Source organism: Rhinoraja longicauda, chromosome 38 (assembly GCF_053455715.1).
Source record: "Rhinoraja longicauda isolate Sanriku21f chromosome 38, sRhiLon1.1, whole genome shotgun sequence".
Lineage (NCBI taxonomy): Eukaryota > Metazoa > Chordata > Chondrichthyes > Rajiformes > Arhynchobatidae > Rhinoraja > Rhinoraja longicauda.
The window spans coordinates 9,751,377-9,774,595 of record NC_135990.1 but is presented as its reverse complement, the minus strand read 5'-3'; the positions used below and the strand labels follow the sequence as shown (position 1 = coordinate 9,774,595).

Here is a 23,219-nt window from a genome sequence, read left to right as displayed (position 1 = left end):
TCTCGGAGAAAACCCACGCAGGTCACGGGGAGAACGTACAAACTCCGTACAGACGGCGCCCGTAGTCAGGATCGAACCTGAGTCTCCGGCGCTGCATTCGCTGTAAGGCAGCAACTCTACCGCCGCGCCACCGTGCCGTGTCCTCGCTGGTCAGCATTGACTTGGTGGGCCGAAGGGCCTGTTTCTCCATGCTGTATCTCTAAAGTACTAAAGTTATTTTTAAAAATCTTCAGTGAGCTGTGTTTCTTCTTTGTTTCCAGGTAATCCCTGCACTAAGACGACCAGCCAGTGTCAACAGAGACCACAATATCAGTGGGAAATCCTGGAGTCAAGACCTTACCATTGTAGTAGCCATGTGGAGGAATCATCAGACATCAAAGGGTTAAACCTAACGGAGGACTGTTGTAACGTTATCCAGTGTGGAAACAGACCCTTCAGCTTAATTTGTCCATGCCAACCAAGATGCCCCATCTATGTTTAGTCTAGTTTGGAGAGAGGGTGCAAACAGGCCCTTTCGGCCTACCGAGTCTGCGGGGACCATCAATCCACACTATCCTACACACACTGGGGACAATTTTACCGAGCCAATAAGCCTGCAATCCTGTACATCTTTGGAGTGTGGGAGAAAACCGGAGCACCCGGAGACAACCTTACATTGGTCACGGGGAGACGGTAGAAGCTACGTACAGACAGCACCAGGAGTTAGGATTGAAAGCAGGTTCCCTGGCGCTGTAGGGGAGTAACTCTACCACCGTGCTGCCCCGCTAGCACTATGCTGGTCCCATTTGTCCGTGTTTGGCCCATATCTCTCTAAACGTCTTCAAGTGTCTTTTAAACACGGTTTTCGCACCTCTCTCTCAACACCTCTCTCATTCCATGCACCCACTGCCGTCTGAGTGACTGAGTGACTGAAGCCCGGACCCGATGGGCGTTCAGGAGCAGAGGGAACGGTTGGTCTCCATTGCTCCGGTGACATGGAGGATCTTCCCACCTGGGCCTCAGGACGCAACGGTACTGGACCAGAGCCGTCGCCCGTGGAGACGGTCGCCCGGGTCTTCCTCTACCTGCTGGTCTTCGTCCTCGGGCTCCCGCTCAACGTGCTGGTGCTGGCGTTGATCTCGCGGTCGCCCTCCCTGAGGAGCGTCACCAACATGTTCGTGGCATCCCTGGCCGCGGCCGACCTGCTCCTCCTCCTGCTGGGCCTCCCCCTCGTCGTCGCGGCGACCGTCGCCGGGGCCTGGCCGCTGGGCCCGACATCCTGCCGGGCGAGCGGCTTCCTGACCTTCTCCCTCAGGCTGGTCTCCATCCTGTGCGTGGCGGGCATCGCAGTGGACAGGTACTACCTGGTCGCCCGGCCCTTCATACTCACCGTGACCAGGGCCAGAGCGAAGAGGATGATCGCCTTCCTGTGGTGGACGGGTCTCCTGTGCGGACTGCCCCCACTCTTTGGTGTTGGGCTCTACAGGTTTTCCCCTTCCAAGTGTTTGTGTGACTACAGTTGGCCGGACGGAGGTTCGAGCCTGGCTTATGGCCTCTACGTCTTTATCTGGGTCTACCTGACATCTGCGGTGGTGATGATCACATCCTATTACTTGATATACCGAGTGACAAGGCAACGCCTATTAGCCAAGGCCCAACGCTCCCCCCTCAGCCTGTCCACTGGCCACAATGGCAGCCTGGGACTCCAGGAGCCCACGACTCTCAGACTGAGACACTCCAGCCTCCCTCGAATGTGGGCAGATCTGATGTCCTCCAGTTCCATCTTTAACCTGAGCGCGACGGGGCCGATGGAAGTCAAGACGGCCAAGACCATCCTTGGCGTGGTGGCCACCTTCCTTGTCACCTGGCTGCCGTACTTCATCTCCAACCTCCGCCGCCGCCCAGCGCTCCCCCGGGACGGCTCGGCCGGGATGCTGGACTTCCTCGCCACCTGGCTCACCTTCACCAACTGCGTGTGGGACCCGCTTCTCTACGCCCTGCTGAACCGCCAGATCAGGCGCCGGGCCAGGGAGCGCTTGGGCCTGTGGTTCGGTCTGTCGGCCCAGCCGGTCTCGGGGGAGGTCCTGGGCCCGCCCGGGACGTGAGCAGACCCGACATGGCAGGAAGCCCGACTCCCTTCTCCATCACCCAAGGTACTGCAGCGTAGCGTAGGTTCACTAGGTTGATTCCCGGAATGGCGGGACTGTCGAATGTTGAAAGGCTGGAGCAATTAGGCTTGTATACACTGGAATTTAGAAGGATGAGAGGGGATCTTATTGAAACATATAAGATAATTAGGGGATTGGACACATTAGAGGCAGGAAACATGTTCCCAATGTTGGGGGAGTCCAGAACAAGGGGCCACAGTTTAAGAATAAGGGGCAGGCCATTTAGAACGGAGATGAGGAAGACCTTTTTCAGTCAGAGAGTGGTGAAGGTGTGGAATTCTCTGCCTCAGAAGGCAGTGGAGGCCAGTTCGTTGGATGCTTTCAAGAGAGAGCTGGATAGAGCTCTTAAGGATAGCGGAGTGCGGGGGTATGGGGAGAAGGCAGGAACGGGGTACTGATTGAGAGTGATCAGCCATGATCGCATTGAATGGCGGTGCTGGCTCGAAGGGCTGAATGGCCTCCTCCTGCACCTATTGTCTATTGTCTATTGTCTATTGTACTTTAGACTTCAGAGATACAGAACCTTCGGCCCACCGCGTCCGTGCCGACCAGCGATCCCCCTGCACACTCATACTATCCCACACACACTAGGCACAATTTACAGTTTCACCAAATCCAATTAACCTACAAACCTGTACGTCTTTGGAGTGTGGGAGGAAACCGGAGCACCTGGGGAAAACCCACGCAGTCACAGGGAGAACGTACAAACTCCATACAGACAGCACCCTTAGTCAGAATCGAACCCGGGTCTCTGGCGCAGTAAGGCAGCAGCTCTATTGGTGTTCCACCCCAGGTACAGTCACCATGCCCACTGTTTAGTTTAGTTTAGAGATACAGTGCGAAAACAGGCCATTTAGCCCACCGAGTCCGCACCGACCAGCGATCCCCGCACACTAACACTATCCCACACACACTAGAGACAATTTTACGTTTATACCAAGTCAATTAACCTACAAACCTGTGCGTCTTTGAAGTGTGGGAGGAAACCGAAGATCTCGGAGAAAACCCACGCAGGTCACGGGGAGAACGTACAAACTCCGTGCAGACGGCGCCCGTAGTCGGGATCGAAGTAGGGTCTCTGGCGTGTTTGTTGTGGGGAACGGGACATGTGTGGTCTTGGACAGATAATCCAATCCATCCCACACCTGGAGCCAGCAGGGGACTGCAGATGAATGTAGAACATAGCACTGTACAGCACAGGAACAGGCCCTTCGGCTCACAGTGTCCATGCTGAACATAGAACAGTATAGCACAGGAATAGGCCCTTCGGCCCACAATGACTTAAAGAACAGGGCAGGCATTCCTGGCACCCTGGACTAAATCCCACCCGGATCAATTTGCCTCAAACAGATGAACTATTTATTAATAGAACATCGAACAGTTGAGAAAAGTAAGACACAAAATGCTGGAGTAACTCATCTCTGGAGACCAAGGATATGTGCTGTTTCATGCCCGGATACTTTAGACTGAAGAAAGGTCCCGATCTGAGACGTCATCTCTCCATGTCCTCCAGAGATGTTGCGTTACTCCAGCACTTTGTGTCTTACTTTGATATAAACCAGCATCTGCAGTTCCTTGTTCTTCCAGAGAAGGAACAATGTATGAAAGAACTGCAGATGCTGGTTTAAACCAAAGATAGGCACAAAGTGCTGGAGTAACTCAGCGGGACGGGCAGCATCTCTGGAGAGATGGAGTGGGTGACCTGAAGAAGGGTCTCGTCCCGAAACGTCACCCATTCCATCTCTCCAGAGATACTGCCTGTCCCGCTGAGTTACTCCGGCATTTAGTGTCTGTCTTCAACACAGGAACAGGCCCTTCGGCCCACAATGTCTGTGCCGAACATGATGCCAGGTCCCCAGTCTCCCCAGCCTGCATGTGATCCATGTCCCCTGCATAGCCATGTGTCTATCTGAAAGCCTTTAAATGCCTTGGTGCTGAGTTGAGTTTCTCTGACCTGTTGCTTCACTCCAGGGGGGGAGGGTCACTCGGCAGCTGTGGCCAGATGTGGTGCCTCGTTGGGGAGCAGCACTAATGCAGATTATGTCTCCATTTCTCCTGTCTAGTTGCAGAGCTCCAGCGGCCCGCACCGTCGCCGTTCCACCGGGACCCTCCGCTCAGCAGGCTCCTGCTTGCTGCCCACTGAGGAGCTGCTTCTGTCTGGAGACATCCTGGCTACAGGGCCAGGCAACGAGGCCTGGCAACTTCCACCGGCAACGGGGCCCGGCAACGGGGCCTGGCAACGGGGCCTGGCAACTTCCCACGGCAACGGGGCCTGGCAACTTCCCATGGCAACGGGGCCCGGCAACGGGGCCTGGCAACGGGGCCTGGCAACTTCCTACGGCAACGGGGCCTGGCAACTTCCCACGGCAATGGGGCCTGGCAACTTCCCACGGCAACGGGGCCCGGCAACTTCCCCTGGCAACGGGGCCTGGCAACTTCCCCCGGCAACGGGGCCTGGCAACTTCCCCCGGCAACGAGGCCTGGCAACTTCCCACGGCAACGGGGCCCGGCAACGAGGCCTGGCAACTTCCCACGGCAACGGGGCCTGGCAACTTCCCCCGGCAATGGGACCCAGCAACAGAGCACGGCAACGGGGCCTGGCAACTTCCCATGGCAACGGGGCCCAGCAACAGAGCATGGCAACGGGGCATGGCAACTTCCCACGGCAACGGGGCCCGGCAACTTCCCATGCAATGGGGCCCGGCAACAGAGCATGGCAACGGGGGCCTGGCAACTTCCCACGGCAACGGGGCCTGGCAACAGGGCCTGGCAACTTCCCCCGGCAACGAGGCCTGGCAACTTCCCACGGCAACGGGGCCCGGCAACGAGGCCTGGCAACTTCCCACGGCAACGGGGCCTGGCAACTTCCCCCGGCAATGGGACCCAGCAACAGAGCACGGCAACGGGGCCTGGCAACTTCCCATGGCAACGGGGCCCAGCAACAGAGCATGGCAACGGGGCATGGCAACTTCCCACGGCAACGGGGCCCGGCAACTTCCCATGCAACGGGGCCTGGCAACAGAGCATGGCAACGGGGGCCTGGCAACTTCCCACGGCAACGGGGCCTGGTAACTTCCCACGGCACCAGGGCACGGCAACAGGGCTCGGCAGCGGGGCCCAGCCACTCCGCCCGGAAACGGGGCCTACAACCCGGGGCTCGAATGGTCCTGCCTTTAACCCTAGCAACACTCAACGACCCTGGCAACCACTCGCGACCCCCTGTGATGGTGATGGATGAGCCTGACAACTGTTAGCAACCCCTGTGATAGTAACCTTGAATGGTCGGTGACCCTAGGACAATGGTTATTGTGACTAGATCAATGGACATTGGAACTGGGCTAATGGGCATTGGAACTGGGCTAATGGGCATTGGAACTGGGCTAATGGGCATTGGAACTGGGCTAATGGGCATTGGGACTGGGACAATGGCATTGTAAAGTGGGCTAATGAGCATTGTAAACTGGGCAATAACATTGTGACTGGGCTAATGGTCATTGTAAACTCCGCTAATGGTCATTGTAAACCGGGGCAATGGACATTGTGACTGGATTAATGGGCATTGGAACCGAGGCGATTGGCATTGGAACTGAGGAGATGGGCATTAGACAATAGACAATAGACAATAGGTGCAGGAGTAGGCCATTCAGCCCTTCGAGCCAGCACCGCCATTCAATGCGATCATGGCTGATCACTCTCAATCAGTACCCCGTTCCTGCCTTCTCCCCATACCCCCTCACTCCGCTATCCTTAAGAGCTCTATCCAGCTCTCTCTTGAAAGCATCCAACGAATTGGCCTCCACTGCCTTCTGAGGCAGAGAATTCCACACCTTCACCACTCTCTGACTGAAAAAGTTCTTCCTCATCTCCGTTCTAAATGGCCTACCCCTTATTCTTAAACTGTGGCCCCTTGTTCTGGACTCCCCCAACATTGGGAACATGTTTCCTGCCTCTAATGTGTCCAATCCCCTAATTATCTTATATGTTTCAATAAGATCCCCCCTCATCCTTCTAAATTCCAGTGTGAATACAAGCCTAATCGCTCCAGCCTTTCAACATACGACAGTCCCGCCATTCCGGGAATTAACCTAGTGAACCTACGCTGCACGCCCTCAACAGCAAGAATATCCTTCCTCAAATTTGGAGACCAAAACTGCACACAGTACTCCAGGTGCGGTCTCACCAGGGCCCGGTACAACTAGACCAATTGGGCATTGTGACTGGGTGGATGGGCATTGGAGCTGGGGCGATGGGCATGGGCAGTGACTGGGGTAGCGGACATTGCTCCAATGGACAATGACGAGGAATGGACGTATCGCTGGGAACCTAACGGAAAAAGTATTGGTGTTGGTTTGTTATTGTCACTTGTACCAAAATACATTGAATACACTTTATTTACATGCGTAGACGTTTGGATAGGCATACGGATATGCATGGAATGGAATGATATGGGTTATGTGCAGGCAGGCAAGTGGCATCATATTCGGTACGGACGTTGTGGGCCAAAGGTCTAGTTCTTGTGCTGTACTGCACTGTGTTCAATGAGATCAGGACTGCACCCTAGCTTATGGGAGTGCCGTTCAGTAGCCTGATAACAGCAAGGAAGAGGTGGTTTCTGATCTGCCAGCGTGTGCTTTCATGTTTTTGTACCTTAGAAACATAGAAACATAGAAAATAGGTGCAGGAGGAGGCCATTTGGCCCTTCGAGCCAGAACCGCCATTCATTGTGATCATGGCTGGTCATCCACAATCTGTAACCCATGCCTGCCTTCTCCCCATATCCCTTGATTCCGCTAGCCCCTAGAGCTCTATCTAACTCTCTTTTAAATTCATCCAGTGAATTGGCCTCCACTGCCCTCTGTGGCAGAGAATTCCACAAATTCACAACTCTCTGGATGAAAAGGTTTTTTTCTCATCTCAGATATAAATGGCCTCCCCTTTATTCTTAGACTGTGTTGTCCCTGGTTCTGGACTCCCCCAACATTGGGAACATTTACTCCTGCATCGAGCTTGTCCAGTCCTTTTATAATTTTATACGTCTCTATAAGATCCCCTCTCATCCTTCTAAACTCCAGCGAATACAAGCCCGGTCTTTCCAATCTTTCCTCATACGACAGTCCCGCCATCCTGGGGATTAACCTCGTGAACCTGTGCTGCACTGCCTCAATAGCAAGGATGTCCTTCCTCAAATTAGGGCAACGGGAGAAGAGGGAATGACCGGTGTGAGAAAAGTCCTTGATAATGCTGGGCTGCTTTCCGTAGACAAGGTGTAGTAAAGATGGTGTGGGGAGGCCTGTCTATGTGCCGGACTGGGCTAGGGCCACAACTCTGACATTTCCTGCAGTCTTGGGCAGAGACACTCACCGAGTCTGGGAAAGATCAACTGAAATTGTTCAGAGTTAGTGATGTGGTAATAAACATCTTAGTTATTCAGACGAGAATAAAATCCTTGTATAGGGAAATAACTGCAGATGCTGGTTCAAATCGAAGGTGGACACAAAATGCTGGAGTAACTCAGCAGGTCAGGCAGCATCTCAGGAGAGAAGGAATGGGTGACGTTTCGGGTCGAGACCCTTCTTCAGACTGATGTCAGGGGAGGGGGCGGGACAGAAATAGGATGTAGTAGGAGACAGGAAGACAGTGGGAGAACTGGGAAGGGGGAGGGGATAGAGAGGGACAGAGGAACTATCTGAAGTTAGAGAAATCAATGTTCATACCGCTGGAGTGTAAACTGCCCAAGCGAAATATGAGGTGCTGTTCCTCCAATTTGCGGTGGGCCTCACTCTGACAATGGAGGAGGCCCATGACAGAAAGGTCAGACTGGGAGTGGGAGGGGGGAGTTGAAGTGCTGAGCCACCGGGAGATCAGGTTGGTTAAGGTGGACTGAATCGACCCGAAACGTCACCCATTCCTTCTCTCCTGAGATGCTGCCTGACCCGCTGAGTTACTCTAGCGTTTTGTGTTTAAAATCCTTGTAGATAGCTGGGGATGACTGATGCTGTCCGAGAGCTGAAACATGGAGCTTAGCCTTCAGCTTTACCGAGAAAGGCAATAAATATTCATAGATCTCAAGTTCTCAGCCAGACCTTATGTTCATTATGACTTGTTTCATTTTAGTTCAGTTTTAGTCCAGTTTAGTTTATTGTCACGTGCATCGAGGTACAGTGAAAAGCTTTTTTGTTGCGTGCTAACCAGTCAGCAGAAAGACAACACATGATTACAATCGATCCATTTACAGCCTATTGATACATGATAAGGGAATAGTGTTTAGTGCAAGGTAAAGCCAGCAAAGTCCGATCAAGGATAGTCCGAGGGTCATCAAGGAGGTAGGCAGTAGTTTAGCACTGCTCTCTGGTTGTGGTAGAATGATTAAGTTGCCTGATAACAGCTGGGAAGACACTGTCCCTGAATCCATTAATTTCCTGTTGAGTGTACTGGGCTGTGAATGACTTTACCTCATGACACCTGACAGTGCTGGCTGGAGATAGACACAAAGTGCTGGGGTAACTCAGCGGGTCAGGCAGCATCTCTGGAGAAAAGAAATTAATGACTTGGGTGAAGGGATTAAAAGTACCATTAGCAAATTTGCAGATGATGCAAAGCTGGGTGGTAGTGTGAACTGTGAGGAAGATGCTATGAGGTTGCAGGGTGACTTGGACAGGTTGTGTGAGTGGGCGGATGCATGGCAGATGCAGTTTAATGTGGATAAGTGTGAGGTTATCCACTTTGGTGGTAAGAATAGGAAGGCAGATTATTATCTGAATGGTGTCAAGTTAGGAACAGGGGACGTACAACGAGATCTGGGTGTCCTAGTGCATCAGTCACTGAAAGGAAGCATGCAGGTACAGCAGGCAGTGAAGAAAGCCAATGGAATGTTGGCCTTCATAACAAGAGGAGTTGAGTATAGGAGCAAAGAGGTCCTTCTGCAGTTGTACAGGGCCCTAGTGAGACCGCACCTGGAGTACTGTGTGCAGTTTTGGTCTCCAAATTTGAGGAAGGATATTCTTGCTTTTGAGGGCGTGCAGCGTAGGTTTACTAGGTTAATTCCCGGAATGGCGGGACTGTGATATGTTGAAAGACTGGAGCGACTAGGCTTGTATACACTGGAATTTAGAAGGATGAGAGGAGATATTATCGAAACGTATAAGATTATTAAGGGGTTGGACACGTTAGAGGCAGGAAACATGTTCCCAATGTTGGGGGAGTCCAGAACCAGGGGCCACAGTTTAAGAATAAGGGTTATTGCTTGAGTTACCCCAGCATTTTGTGCCGATCTTCGTCGTAAACTAGCACCTGTGGTTCCTTCCTACACAATGCTGACTGGGGACTGCAGATGCTGGTTTGCCATAAGGGATTTGCAAGGATGTTGCCGTACCTGGAGGGGTTTGAGTTATGAGGAGAGATCAGATGAGAGGTCTTTATTCCCTGGAGCACAGGAGGCTGAGTAGGGATCTTACAGAGATGTATAAAATGAAAAGGGTATAGATAAGATGGTCGATCACACTTTTCACCAGGGTAGGGGAAACCAAAGGTCAGAGGTTTAAGGTGAGAGGGGAAATAAATAAAAGGAACCTTAGGAACAACTGTTCCACACAGAGATCTGACATGGACAACACACATTGCCGCACTGGTGAGTAAGGCAAGGCAACGCCTTTACCACCTCAGACAGTTGAGGACATTCAGAGTCTCTCTGAGGATCCTTCAGTGCTTCTACTCTGGGGCTGTAGAGAGCATCCTGTCCAGAAACATCACCATTTGGTTTGGGAACAGCTCTGCCCAGGACAGGATGGCCCTGCAGAGAGTAGTGCGTTCAGCCGAACGCACAATGGGAACTACACTCGTCCCCCTGCAGGACCTATACATCAGGAGGTGCAGATCCAGAGCCAGCAACATTATGGGGGACCCCTACCACCCCAGTAACGGACTGTTCCAGCTGCTACGGTCAGGCAAACGCCTCCGCTGTCACGCTGTGAAAACGGAGAGGATGAGACGGAGTTTCTTCCCACAGGCCATCAGGACTGTTAACTCTCATATCACCAGGGACTAAATTTAATTTACTATTAATTTTTTTTTGTGTTACATTTTTTTTCTATTCTGTTTTGTAGTTTAGCACAATCCGCAGACATTGCCACGTTCATTTCACTGCACATCTTGTATATGTATGTGACAAATAAACTTGTCTTAACTTGAGATATGTGGGTATGTGGAACTAGGTGCCACAGGAGGCATAGAAACATAGAAAATAGGTGCAGGAGTAGGCCATTCGGCCCTTCGAGCCTGCACCGCCATTCAATATGATCATGGCTGATCATCCAACTCAGTATCCCGTACCTGCCTTCTCTCCATACCCCCTGATCCCTTTAGCCACAAGGGCCACATCTAACTCCCTCTTAAATATAGCCAATGAACTGGCCTCAACTACCTTCTGTGGCAGAGAATTCCATAGACTCACCACTCTCTGTGTGAAGGTACTATAACAACATTTAATGGATATTTGGACAGGTACATGGATAGGAAATGTTTTGAGGTAAGTACGCCAGGTGCAGGCAAACTCTGTTGGCAGGCCTGTTTCTGTGCTGTCGATTAATTGGGAATCAGACAAGAGTCTCAGAGTCATACCGCATGGAAACAGGTCCTTCAACTCAACTTGCCCACCCCGGCCAACATGTCCCATCTACCCATGTCTCTCCTGCCTTTGTTTGGCCCATATCCCTCTCCTGCCTGTGTTTGGCCCATATCCTTCCAGGTCCTATCCACGTACCTGTCTAAATATTGCTTAAATGCCTCAACTACCTCCTCTGGCAGCTCGTTCCATACGCCTACCGCCCTCTCAGGTTACCCATCTCAGGTTCCTATTAAACCTTCCCACCCCCCCCTCACCTTATCACCTTAACCTATGTCCTCCGGTTCTCGATTCCCCTACTCTGTGCAAGAGACTCTGTGCGTCTACCTGATCCATTCCTCTCATGATTTTGAACACCTCTGTAAGATCACCCCGCATCCTCTTGCGCTCCAAGGAACAGAGTCCCAGCCTGCTCAACCTCTCCCTACAGTTCACATCCTCGGGTTCTGGCAACATTGACGTAAATCTTCTCTGCACTCTTTCCACCCCCCAGTCCCGGTCGCCCCCACATCAGCGGTGGGTCAGGGGTTGGTCTGATGACCCAGTCAGTGATGGGACCCCTCCCTCCCCCCACCCCACCCCCTCCCTCCCCCCACCCACCCCCACCCCTCACTCCCCCACCCCCACCCCACCCCTACCCAATGCCCCACATAACCCCCTCCCTCCCCATCCCTAACCAATGCCCCACCACACCCCTCCCTCCCTCCCCCACCCCTACTCAAAGCCCCCCCTTAACCCCCCACATCACCTCCCCCTCTACACCTCACCCTCCCCCATGGTCACCAGGTGAGCTGGTCAGGTGAACAATAAACTGATCGCAAACAGCCACGGTACGTGCAGTGGATACAGCCCACGGAGTTTATTTGAGCTGTTGCTGGGAAACATTCAGAGGAAGCCGCAGTAACACGTTAACAACACGTCAAGCACACGGACGGAGTGGGATGAGGGAGCTCAGCGTCTGCCTGAGGCCAGCGGTGAAGGGACCTTGATGTCCTGCCCCTTCTTCAGTCTCTTCTCGCACTCGGTCAAGTAGTTCACCCCGTCCACCACCACCTGGACCAGCTCCACCTGCAGGGGGCAGCAAACCTCAGCATGGCCCAGGGGATACAGTGGAGGACTGACCCCCTTCTCCCTCCCTCCCTCCCCCACCCCTCCCCCACCCCACCCCCACCCCACCGCCTTCCTCCCACAACCCCCCACCCCAACCCAATGCCCCACCACCTCTCTCCCCACCCCCTTCCTCCCCCACCCCACCCCATGCCCCAGGCAACCCCCTCCCTCCCCCACCCGACCCCCATCCTCCCCAACTCACCCACCCCTACCCAATGCCCCACCCCACCCCCTCTCTCCCCCACCCCTCCCCCTCCCCCACCCCACCCCTACCAAATGCCCCACACAACCCCCTCCCTCCCCATCCCTAACCAATGCCCCACCCCACCCCTCCCCCACCAACCCTCCCTCTCCCCACCCCACCCCCTCCCTCCCCCACCCCCTCCCCCAACCCCTCCCCCACCCCACCCCTACCCAATGCCCCACACAACCCGCTCCCTCCCCCCACCCACCCCCTCTCTCCCCCACCCCTCCCCCTCCCCCACCCCACCCCTACCAAATGCCCCACACAACCCCCTCCCTCCCCATCCCTAACCAATGCCCCACCCCACCCCTCCCCCACCAACCCTCCCTCTCCCCACCCCACCCCACCCGCTCCCTCGCCCCATCCCATCCCACCCCTTCCTTGCCCACCCCCACCCCCACCCCACCCCTCACTCCCCCACCCCACCTCTACCCAATGTCCCCACGCAACCCCCTCCCTCCCCATCCCTACACAATGCCCCACCCCACCCGCTCCCTTGCCCCACCCCATCGCACCCCCTTCCTCGCCCACCCCCACCCCACCCCCACCCCACCCCTCCCTCCCCCCACCCCACCCCCTCCCTCCCCCCACCCACCCCCACCCCACCCCCACCCCTCCCTCCACTCCACCCCACCCCCTCCCTCCCCCACCCACCCCACCCCACCCCTCACTCCCCCACCCCCACCCCACCCCTACCCAATGCCCCACATAACCCCTTCCCTCCCCATCCCTAACCAATGCCCCACCACACCCCTCCCTCCCCCACCCCTACCCAAAGCCCCCCCCTTAACCCCGCACATCACCTCCCCCTCTACACCTCATCCTATCCCAGCCTCCTTCCTCTGCCTCTCCATCTTCTCTCTCCTCAATCCATTTCCTGACTACACCTTCCTCTGTTCCAATCCTCCTCCATCTTCTAAAACCCTCTTCTGCTCCCCTTCCCTTTCCCCCTCTCCTCCTGCCCTCCCTTCACAGCCCGACTCCCTTTTCTCCATCTTCAACCTCCTCCTCCTCCTCCTCCCACTTTGTCTTCCTGTGGCACCCCACCCCCACCCTTCCCTCTCCTCTGCCTCATCCCCTCCTCTCCGTCATCTTCCCCGTTCCCCCCCCCCCTCCCCACATCCCCCCCCCCCCTCCCTTCTCCAACCCAGCGGCCTAGGCAGTGGTGCAAGCCTGGCGTGGGAGGGAGGAAAGGTTCCGTTGACCTACCTCGGACTTGCCCAGCCGGTCCAGGTTGGAGATGTCGAACACACCGCCCACGGCGGCCGTGTCCACTCCCCCCGTGCCGCGTTTCTGCAGCCGCAGGTTCTCCAGGATCTTGGCGAAGCGAGGATCCTGAAACATGGGAGCCCATTTAGTTGACCGGTGTCTCCAAACTCCAGCGAGTGTTGGGCCTGTACCCGCTGGAGTTTAGAACAATGAACTACGGGGGGCCTCATTGAAACGTACAGAATAGTGAAAGGCCTGGATAGAGTGGATGTGGAGAGGATGTTTCCACTAGTGGGAAAGTCTCGGACTAGAGGGCACAGCCTCAGAATTAAAGGACGTTCTTTTAGGAAGCAGATGAGGAGAAATTTCTTCAGTCAGAGGGTGGTGAATATGTGGAATTTGAAACATAGAAACATAGAAAATAGGTGCAGGAGTAGGCCATTCGGCCCTTCGAGCCTGCACCGCCATTCAATATGATCATGGCTGATCATCCAGCTCAGTAACCTGTACCTGCATTCTCTCCATACCCCCTGATCCCTTTAGCAAAAAGGGCCACATCTAACTCCCTCTTAAATATAGCCAATGAACTGGCCTCAACTACCTTCTGTGGCAGAGAATTCCACAGACTCACCACTCTCTGTGTGAAGAAATGTTTTCTCATCTCGGTCCTAAAAGACTTCCCCCTTATCCTTAAGCTGTGACCCCTGGTTCTGGACTCCCCCAACATCGGGAACAATCTTCCGGCATCTAGCCTCTCCAACCCCTTAAGAATTTTATATGTTTCTATAAGATCCCCCCTCAGTCTTCTAAATTCCAGCGAGTATAAGCCCAGTCTATCCAGTCTTTCCTCATATGAAAGTCCCGCCATCCCAGGGATCAATCTGGTGAACCTTCTCTGTACTCCCTCTAAGGCAAGAACGTCTTTCCTCAGGTTAGGAGACCAAAACTGCACACAATACTCCAGGTGCGGTCTCACCAAGGCCCTGTACAACTGCAGCAGAACCTCCCTGCTCCTAAACTCAAATCCTCTTGCTATGAATGCCAACATACCATTCGCTTTCTTCACTGCCTGCTGCACCTGCACGCTTGCTTTCAATGACTGGTGCACCATGACACCCAGGTCACGTTGCATCTCCCCTTCTCCCAATCAGTCACCATTCAGGTAATACTCTGCTTTCCTGTTCTTGCCGCCAAAGTGGATAACCTCACATTTATCCACATTATTTTGCATCTGCCATGCATTTGCCCACTCGCCTAATCTATCCAAGTCACTCTGCAGCCTCCTAGCATCCTCCTCGCAGCTAACACTGCCACCCAGCTTCGTGTCATCCGCAAACTTAGAGATATTGCATTCAATTCCCTCGTCCAAATCATTAATATACACTGTAAATAACTGGGGTCCCAGCACTGAGCCTTGCGGTACCCCACTAGTCACTGCCTGCCATTCCGAAAAGGACCCGTTTATTCCTACTCTTTGCTTCCTGTCCGCCAACCAATTTTCTATCCACCTCAAAACTGAACCCTCAATACCGTGTGCTTTAAGTTTGTACACCAATCTCCTATGTGGGACCTTGTCGAAGGCCTTCTGAAAGTCCAGATATAACACATCGACTGGTTCTCCCTTATCCACTCTACTAGTTACATCCTCGAAAAATTCTATAAGATTCGTCAGACATGATTTGCCTTTGGTAAATCCATGCTGACTTTGTCCGATGATTTCACCACTTTCCAAATTTGATGCTATCACATCTTTAATAACTGACTCTAGCATTTTCCCCACTACCGATGTTAGGCTAACTGGTCTATAATTCCCCGTTTTCTCTCTCCCTCCCTTTTTAAAAAGTGTGGTTACATTAGCTACCCTCCAGTCCTCAGGAACTGCTCCAGAATCTAAAGAGTTTTGAAAAATTATCACTAATGCATCCACTATTTCTGAGGCTACTTCCTTAAGCACTCTGGGATGCAGCCTATCTGGCCCTGGGGATTTATCTGCCTTTAATCCATTTAATTTACCTAACACCACTTCCCGACTACTTTTTCTGGCTAATCTGTATGCTTCATCTTTTGTTTTAATACTATCCTTGATTTCCCTTGTTAGCCACGGATGCACTACCTTTCCTGGTTTGTTCTTTTGCCAAACTGGGATGAACACTTGTTGTAGTTCATCCACGCGACCTTTAAATGCCTTCCATTGCATGTCCACCGTCAACCCTTTCAGCATCAATCGCCAGTCTATCTTGGACAATTCACGCCTCATACCCTCAAAGTTACCTTTCTTTAAGTTCAGAACACTTGTTTCTGTATCGACTTTGTCACTCTCCATCCTAATGAAGAACTCTACCATATTATGATCACTCTTGCCCAAGGGGCCTCGCACAACAAGACTGCTAACTAACCCTTCCTCATTACTCAATACCCAGTCTAGAATGGCCTGTTCTCTCGTTGGTTCCTCGACATGTTGGTTTAGAAAACCATCTCTCAAACATTCCAAGAAATCCTCTTCCTCAGCACCCCTGCCAGTTTGGTTCACACAATCTATATGTAGATTGAAGTCACCCATTATAACTGCTGCATCTTTAGTGCATGCATTTCTAATTTCCTGCTTGATGCCATCCCCAACCTCACTACTGCTGTTAGGTGGCCTGTACACAACTCCCACTAGCGTTTTCTGCCCCTTAGTGTTTCGTAGCTCTACCCATATCGATTCAACTTCCTCCAAGCTAATGTCCTTCCTTTCCACTGCTTTAATCTCCTCTCTAACCAGTAACGCTACCCCACCTCCTTTTCCTTTCTGTCTATCCCGCCTGAATATAGAATATCCCTGGATGTTGAGCTCCCAGCCTTGGTCACCCTGGAGCCATGTCTCCGTAATCCCAACTATATCATAATCATTAATAACTATCTCCACATTTAATTCATCCACCTTATTACGGAAGGCTGTGGAGGCCAAGCCAGTGGATATTTTTAAGGCAGAGATAGATTCTTGATTAGTGCGGGTGTCAGAGGTTATGGGGAGAAGGCAGGAGAATGGGGTTAGGAGGGAGAGATAGATCAGCCATGATTGAATGGCGGAATAGAGTTGATGGACCGAATGGCCTAATTCTGCTCCTATCACTTATGACCCGATGACCTTATGAGACCGCCTGCCCCATAACAGTCAGTGCACGATCTCCCCCCCCCCCCGGGGTGAGAATGGGCCGTTATATTGGAGACGAGACACATAAAGGATAGGAGCAGGTGGAGACCATTCGGCCCCTCAAGCCCACCGATCACAAGATCATGAATCATCTTCCACCCTCAACATCATTTTCCTCAGTATCTCCACATGGTTTAGTTTAGTTTAGTTTAATAATACAGCACGGAAACAGGCCCTTCGGCCTACCTAGTCTGCACCAACCATCGCCCCATGTACATTAGCACAATCCCACACAATGGGACTCATTTACAATCTTTACCGAAGTCAATTAATTGCGCTATATCTCTAAAGTCTAAAGTAAAGATGACCTTGATTCCAACCAAATCCAATTTCTCGAGCAAAGTCTTATAGATGTTGGGAAATTATTGCACAATACTTCAATCAATGTTTTTCCCTTTATATTTTGAATCCATTGCATTATGTGCTTTGCCTTGATGTATCTTCACAGGACATCCCAGGGCAGGGGTAGCGTGGGTTAGACGCAGAGTACAGCTGCCTCTACACTGCCACGTAAACAATTCTAGGGCAGAGACGCATTAGACTCAGAATAAAGCTCCATCTATCCTGTCCCGTCAAACACTGACAAGGCATTGGCTGCCGAGGTTGGACAAAAGCTCCCTCTGCACCGTCCCATCAAATAAACCCAGGGCACGGATGCGTTAGATACAGACTGAAGCTCCCTCTGCACCATCCCGTAAAACACTGTCAAGGCATGCAGCGTAGGGCGTGCAGCGTAGGGCGTGCAGCGTAGGGCGTGCAGCGTAGGTTTACTAGGTTAATTCCCAGAATGGCGGGACTATCATATGTTGAAAGACTGGAGCGACTAGGCTTGTATACACTGGAATTTAGAAGGATGAGAGGAGATCTTATCGAAACGTATAAGATTATTAAGGGGTTGGACACGTTAGAGGCAGGAAACACGTTCCCAATGTTGGGGGAGTCCAGAACATGGGGGCCACAGTTTAAGAATAAGGGGTAGGCCATTTAGAACTGAGATGAGGAAAACCTTTTTCAGTCAGAGAGTTGTGAATCTGTGGAATTCTCTGCCTCAGAAGGCAGTGGAGGCCAATTCTCTGGATGCATTCAAGAGAGAGCTAGATAGAGCTCTTAAGGATAGCGGAGTCAGGGGGTATGGGGAGAAGGCAGGAACGGGGTACTGATTGAGAATGATCAGCCATGATCACATTGAATGGCGGTGCTGGCTCGAAGGGCCGAATGGCCTCCTCCTGCACCTATTGTCTATTGTCTATTGGCATTGAGTGCACAGATTAGGCACAGAGTGAAGCTCCCTCTGCACTGTCCCATCAAACAGACTGATGTGTTAGATACATACTGACTGAAGCTCCCTCAACTCTGTCCCACTACAGGCTGCCAAGGCATTGACAGGACAGGCTAGAGGTTAGGTAAAGCTCCCTCCGCACTAACCCACTACATGCTCCCAGGCTCTGGGTAATACAAGTTGCAGATGGGTGTCTCTTGGCTCCGAACATTTAACATCTGTCAGAATCAGAAGCACAATTTGATGGTCCGGGTTAGACAGAGAGTCAATCTCCCTCTCGAGTGTGCCATCATTCACTCACAGGGCAGTGTGAGTCAGATACAGAGAGGTGCTGTTGGGGTCAACTCTTTCAGCTTACAGCCCAGCGGTATGAATATTGAAACCTCCAATTTCAAGTAGCCCTTGCATTTCCCCTCTCTCCGCCCCTCCCCCGCCCTAGTCGTCCTGCAGGTTCCACCGTTTGCATCCACATATCCATTTATCACCTCTTCCACAGCCAACAATGGACCATTGTGGGCTCCACCTTTCCTTGGTCACCGGTGCCGGCTCTAATTTGTTCTGAACCTTTTGATGCCTCTGGTTTCCCTCTCCCCCGACACTCAGTCTGAAGAAGGGTCTCGACCCGAAACGTCACCTTTTATTTTTCTCCAGAGATGCTGCCTGACCCGCTGAGTTACTCCAGCGCTTTGTGCCTAAACTCCAGAGATGCTGCCTGACCCACTGAGATACTCCAGTGCTTTGTGTCTATCTCCAGAGATGCTGCCTGACCCGCTGAGTTGCTCCAGCACTTTGTGCCTAAACTCCAGAGATGCTGCCTGACCCACTGAGATAATACTCCAGCGCTTTGTGTCTATCTCAAGAGTTGCTGCCTCACCCAATGAGTTACTCCAGCGCTTTGTGTCTATCTCAAGAGATGCTGCCTGACTCGCTGAGATACTCCAGTGTTTTGCATCAGTCTAGGGTGCGGAGATGGGCGGTGTGGCCCCCCCCTGTGCGCAGTGCGGTGAGGCTCGGTGCCTCGCGGGGTAGCGGTACCTTGCTGAGCATGGGCAGCTTCATGTGCACCCCGGCCCGTAGCCCGGTGCCCAGGTTGGACGGGCAGGACAGGATGTAGCCCAGCCGCTCGTTCCACATAAACTCCCAGCCTTTCTCCGAGATCAGCCTCTCCACCTGGGGGGGAACATGGTTCACATGAGCACATGTCTTCCATCCAAACATCACGACATTGGCAACGGTGAAAAATGTAAAGTTGCGTGGAGTTCACAGCCATTGGACCAGAAGGAACTGCAGATGCTGGATTCGTCAGTGAGAGAAGATTAGAGAATGACAGACACAAAATGGTGGAGTAACTCAGCGGGACAGGCAGCATCTCTGGAGAGAAGGAATGGGTGACGTTTCGGGGTGAGTCCCTTCTTCAAACTGAAGAGGAGTCTGAAGAAGGGTCTCAACCTGAAACGTCACCCATTCCTTCTCTCCAGAGATGCTGCCTGTCCCGCTGAGTTACTCCAGCATTTTGTGTCCATATTTGGTGTAAACCAGCATCTGTTGTTCCTTCCTACAAGATCAGTGAATAGCAGCATATACAGTATATCTTGAAGGCAAATTGTATCCAATTAATATGATGGTTTTAAGACCTCCAGACATAGGAGCAGGATTAGGCCATTCAGCCCATTGAATCTGCTCTGCCCTCTCAACCCCATTCTCCTGCCTTCTCCCTGTGAACTTACTAATCAAGCAGTAAAGAGGATCTGTGAGGGGAATGTGGTTGACGTGACATCCACAAGGCTTTTGATAAAGTGCCACACAATAGTTCATGTTCATAAGTGATAGGAGAAGAATGAGGCCATTCGGCCCATCAAGTCTACTCCGCCATTCAATCATGATTGATCTATCTCTCCCTCTTAACCCCATTCTCCTGCCTTCTCCCCACCATCCCTGACATCTAGTCTTATCAAGATGTTTAATACAGGAGGCTGGAGCCACATGGATAGAAAACTGGCTGAGGGCCGGGTGGAAGGCAGGGAAAGATTCTTCCCGGCTGGCGTAGAGTGTACACTGGCATTCCCCAGGGATCACTGTTGGGATCCCTGTGTTGACTTGAGTGCACAGGACAAAATCCCCATACTTGGGGATGAGACTTGGAAGTGCAATGAACTGTGAGGAGGCTCAAGGAACGAGGCCCAGGCTGGTGGAGTGAGGAGGTGGTTGGCAGGAGGAATTTGGTACCAGCCATTCTCAGTGTAAGGGCCGCTCTCATTTTTACACGTGTGCGTAGGTTGATTTTGCCCATCAGTTGGAAAACACACAAATTCAATCGCGAGGTAACCACATCTGCACAGTATTGAAATGATGGGCAACAAAAGGGAGTGGCAGGGTAGTGCAGGTGGTAGAGTTGCTGCCTCACATTGCCAGAGACCCGAGTTCGATCCTGACCTCGGGTGCTGTCTGTGCGGAGTTTGCGCGTTCTCCTCTGTGACCGTGTGAGTCTCCTCCGGGTGCTCTGGTTTCCTCCCTCATCTGAAAGACCTGTGGCTTTGTAGGTTAACCGGCCTCTGAAAATGCCCCCTAGTGTGTAGGGAGTGGATGAGCAAAGTGGGACAACGTAGAACTAGTGTGGACGGGTGATAGGTAGTTGGCGTGGGCAGAAGGGCCCTTTCCATGTTGTGTGTTTACAACTAAAATTGTAAAAACTAAAAAGCATGTAGAACTAGGTTTGCTGCCTCACAGCGCCAGGGAGCCAGGTTCGATCCTGACCATGGCTGCTGTCTGTATGGAGTTTGTACGTTCTCCCCATGACCTGCATGGGTTTCCTCCGGGAGCTCCGGTTTCCTCCCACACTCCAAGGACATACAGGTTTGTACGCTAATTGGTTTGGTACGATTGTAAATTGTCTCTAGTGTGTGTAGGATGGTGTAAGTGTGCGGGGATCGCTGGTCGACACGGACTCGGTGGGCCGAAGGGCCTGTTTCCGAGCTGTATCTCTAAACTAAGCTGATAAGGAAGAACAATTACTAAAAGTGGTGAGAGAGGAAACTAATTGCTGTTTGTCGGAATGAACATATGTACATACACTGTGTACATTAATTCATTTCAGTTATTTAGACAATAGACAATAGACAATAGGTGCAGGAGTAGGCCATTCAGCCCTTCGAGCCAGCACCGCCATTCAATGTGATCATGGCTGATCACTCTCAATCAGTATCCCGTTCCTGCCTTCTCCCCATACCCCCTCACTCCGCTATCCTTAAGAGCTCTATCCAGCTCTCTCTTGAAAGCATCCAACGAACTGGCCTCCACTGCTTTCTGAGGCAGAGAATTCCAAACCTTCACCACTCTCTGACTGAAAAAGTTCTTCCTCATCTCCGTTCTAAATGGCCTACCCCTTATTCTTAAACTGTGGCCCCTTGTTCTGGACTCCCCCAACATTGGGAACATGTTTCCTGCCTCTAACGTGTCCAATCCCCTAATTATCTTATATGTTTCAATATAGGAACTCATTTGTAAGTACAGGTGTCCACAGGTTGTGAAGATGCTGGCACAAATCGAAGGTATCACAAAATGCTGGAGTAACTCAGCAGGTCAGGCAGCATCTCAGGAGAGAAGGAATGGGTGTCCATTGGGACCAACCTGTACTGAGAATGGGAGAAGGTACTAAATTGGGGCAAGGCAGTTTGCAACATTATTAGGCAGGAGCCAAGGAGAGCCTGTTCCTGTGTTGGGCTGTTCTATGTTCTACAATACAATACAATACAATATATCTTTATTGTCATTGTACCCAGGGGTACAACGAGATTGGGAATGCGCCTCCCATACGATGCACTAATTTAGGTAATTTAGACAGCAGCAACCCAATGAAACGAACAGTTATAACAGTTTTGGACAGGGTAAAGTGCAAGTTGATCTATGCGTTGTGGCCATCCGGCTCAGCAGGACCGGTTCATAGCAGCTATGGCCCTGGGGATGAAGCTGTTCCTGAGTCTGGAGGTGCGGGCATAGAAGGCCTTGTATCGTCTGCCCGATGGAAGGAGTTCGAACAGACTGTTGCACAATGTTGCACATTGAATTTTAGGAGGAGGAATGAGAAAATAAACATTAGGGCATAATTTCAAATGGGAAGCAGGCGTAGAGATCTGGGTCTGTTTATGGTTGTGGCATTGAAATGGACAGGGCAGCTTTCCAAAGTGATACAAACCTGGCAGGAACCAGGCTTGTAAAATAGTGGCAGAACCTGAATGGGCAAGTGAGTCAGAGACAATAGACACTAGACAATAGGTGCAGGAGGAGGCCATTCGGCCCTTCGAGCCAGCACCGCCATTCAATGTGATCATGGCTGATCATTCTCAATCAGTACCCCGTTCCTGCCTTCTCCCCATACCCCCTGACTCCGCCATCCTTAAGAGCTCTATCCAGCTCTCTCTTGAATGCATTCAGAGAATTGGCCTCCACTGCCTTCTGAGGCAGAGAATTCCACAGATTCACAACTCTCTGACTGAAAAAGTTTTTCCTCATCTCCGTTCTAAATGATCTACCTCTTATTCTTAAACTGTGGCCCCTTGTTCTGGACTCCCCCAACATTGGGAACATGTTTCCTGCCTCTAACGTGTCCAACCCCTTAATAATCTTATACGTTTTGATAAGATCCCCTCTCATCCTTCTAAATTCCAGTGTATACAAGCCTAGTCGCTCCAGTCTTTCAACATATGACAGTCCCGCCATTCCGGGAATTAACCTAGTGAACCTGCGCTGCACGCCCTCAATAGCAAAGGTACACCTTAGTCATGGCACACCTTAGACAAACACAGGGAACAAGAACTTCTGAAAGGGTTGGGAAAGGTTTGGCAGGGGTGCGGGTGGGATTTGACCGCGGGGCCGAGAGGCTTCAATTCTAAACATAAGACTGAAGAAGTCGGGATTGTCGTTCACTGGGCAGGTCAGTGAGAGGGGTTTTAAAATTCTCAATGGTGCGGAGTGGACAGAGACTGTTCCCATTGTCAGAGGGAGTCCAGAACCAGGGGTCAGAGACTGTGGGTGTTTGGCAGAGCAAACAAAAAAACCGAGATGAAGGTTGTCTTTGTTTGAAACAGCAGTGAGTGTTTGGGTCGGAATGTGGTGCTGGGGGAGGAGTGGAGACGGGTTCAACGGTGGTGCTGGAAGTCCGCTGAATGGACGGGCGATGGGGTGGGGAGTCAAATCACTCTTCTGTAGCGCAGGTACAGACACGACGGGCCAAATGGCCTTCTGCTATGACATCATCATTCTCTCCCCACTTGATGCTATCGTCTGCCTTTATCCCATTCTGCTCCGGTCCCAAATCCCTCAAGACCACCAGGGATCTCCCTGATCCAATAACGTTGCAATCTTCCTTGCCTCCATTTAGCACCATTCCCCCATTCCCAGTATAGGTTGTCCACAAA

The 23,219-nt window shown here is 52.0% G+C and overlaps 2 protein-coding genes across 3 annotated transcripts in view; one reads left to right on the top strand and one right to left on the bottom strand.

Moving 5' to 3' along the window:
- Positions 1 to 892: 892 nt before the first annotated feature.
- Positions 893 to 1,983, top strand: LOC144610870 (G-protein coupled receptor 161-like). Its single transcript, XM_078429839.1, has 2 exons — positions 893 to 1,838; positions 1,885 to 1,983. Exons 1-2 carry the CDS (start codon positions 975 to 977, stop codon positions 1,981 to 1,983), a joined length of 963 nt encoding a protein of 320 aa, XP_078285965.1. The 5' UTR covers positions 893 to 974.
- A 9,614-nt stretch (positions 1,984 to 11,597) lies between these two features.
- LOC144610993 (creatine kinase U-type, mitochondrial-like) overlaps positions 11,598 to 23,219 on the bottom strand; it is a 40,539-nt gene continuing 28,917 nt past the window's right edge. For both annotated transcript variants that reach the window (XM_078430076.1, XM_078430077.1), the window contains exons 8-10: positions 18,841 to 18,975; positions 13,331 to 13,456; positions 11,598 to 11,835 (exon numbers count right to left, since the gene is read on the bottom strand). In XM_078430076.1, the coding sequence (XP_078286202.1) occupies positions 11,719 to 11,835; positions 13,331 to 13,456; positions 18,841 to 18,975 (378 nt within the window). In that variant the 3' untranslated portion in view covers positions 11,598 to 11,718. The remainder of the gene's footprint in view (positions 11,836 to 13,330; positions 13,457 to 18,840; positions 18,976 to 23,219) is intronic.